This window comes from Egretta garzetta, unplaced genomic scaffold (assembly GCF_000687185.1).
Source record: "Egretta garzetta isolate BGI_Z169 unplaced genomic scaffold, ASM68718v1 scaffold225, whole genome shotgun sequence".
Taxonomy (NCBI): domain Eukaryota; kingdom Metazoa; phylum Chordata; class Aves; order Pelecaniformes; family Ardeidae; genus Egretta; species Egretta garzetta.
Window position 1 is genome coordinate 277,270 of NW_009259684.1, and position 962 is coordinate 278,231.

The 962-nt window shown below is 46.5% G+C and overlaps 1 protein-coding gene across 1 annotated transcript in view; it reads left to right on the top strand.

Annotated features, from left to right (window-relative positions):
- Positions 1-789: 789 nt before the first annotated feature.
- The window catches only part of LOC104126174 (homeobox protein Hox-C5), a 1,497-nt gene continuing 1,324 nt past the window's right edge, over positions 790-962 (top strand). Inside the window, 2 exon segments of the mRNA XM_035894121.1 lie at positions 790-959; positions 961-962. The exon segment at positions 961-962 is cut by the window's right edge and continues 282 nt beyond it. Of these exon segments, the coding sequence (XP_035750014.1) occupies positions 790-959; positions 961-962 (172 nt within the window).

Sequence of the window (962 nt, forward strand, 5' to 3'; positions counted from 1 at the left end):
CCCCGGCGCCTTCCGCGGGCGCCCATCGCTCACCCGCCCCGGGGTCATCAAGGCAAATGGGTGAGTGGCCGGCGCCGTCACGTGACGCCACTTAAATATCCCATATTTGGGCAGCGCGTATAGGGGGGAAAAAAGAAAGAAGAATCCCCACCTATAAATTCTGGGCTTTAAGGAGGAACAAAACGCGCCCCCCCACCCCTGAACTTCAAAGGGCCACAAATCACCCTAATCAAAGCGGTTGCATTAAAAAAAAAAAAAAAAAAAAAAAGGGGGGGGGGCGGAAAGGAGGAAAAAAAAAGAAGAAAAAAAGAGGGGAAAAAAAAGAAGAAAAAGGGGGAAAAAAGAAGGAAAAGGAGGGAAAAGAAGAAAAGGGAAAAAAGAGAAGAAAAAGGGGGGAAGAAGAGAAAAAGAGGGCAAAAAGAAGAAAAAAAAGGAGAAATAAGAGGGGGAAGAAGAAGAAAAACAGGAAAAAAAGAGAAGAGGAAAAGGGGGAGGAAAGAGGAAAAAGAGGGAAAAAGGAAAAAAAGGAAAAAAGAAAAAAGGAAAAAAGGGGAACAAGGAAAAAAGAGGGGGAAAAGAGGAAAAAAGAGGGGGAAAAGAGGAAAAAAGAGGGGGAAAAGAGGAAAAAAGAGGGGGAAAAGAGGAAAAAAGAGGGGGAAAAGAGGAGAAAAGGGGAAAAAGAGGAAAAAAGAAGGGGAAAAGAGGAATAAAGAGGGGGGGGAAAGAGGAAAAAATCCTCCCCCCCCCCTTTTTTTTTTATTTTTTCTCTTTTTCCTCCCCTCCTCCGCCATGAGTTCTTACGTCGCCAATTCCTTCTATAAGCAAAGTCCCACTGTTCCTGCCTATGCCATGCAAAGTTATGGAAATTATGGAAGTGTGCCTGAGGTTCAGCCGCCCAGGTACCGCTACAGCGGCTTGGATCTGAGCCTCACCCTCCCCTCCTCCCGGGCTGCCACCTCCCC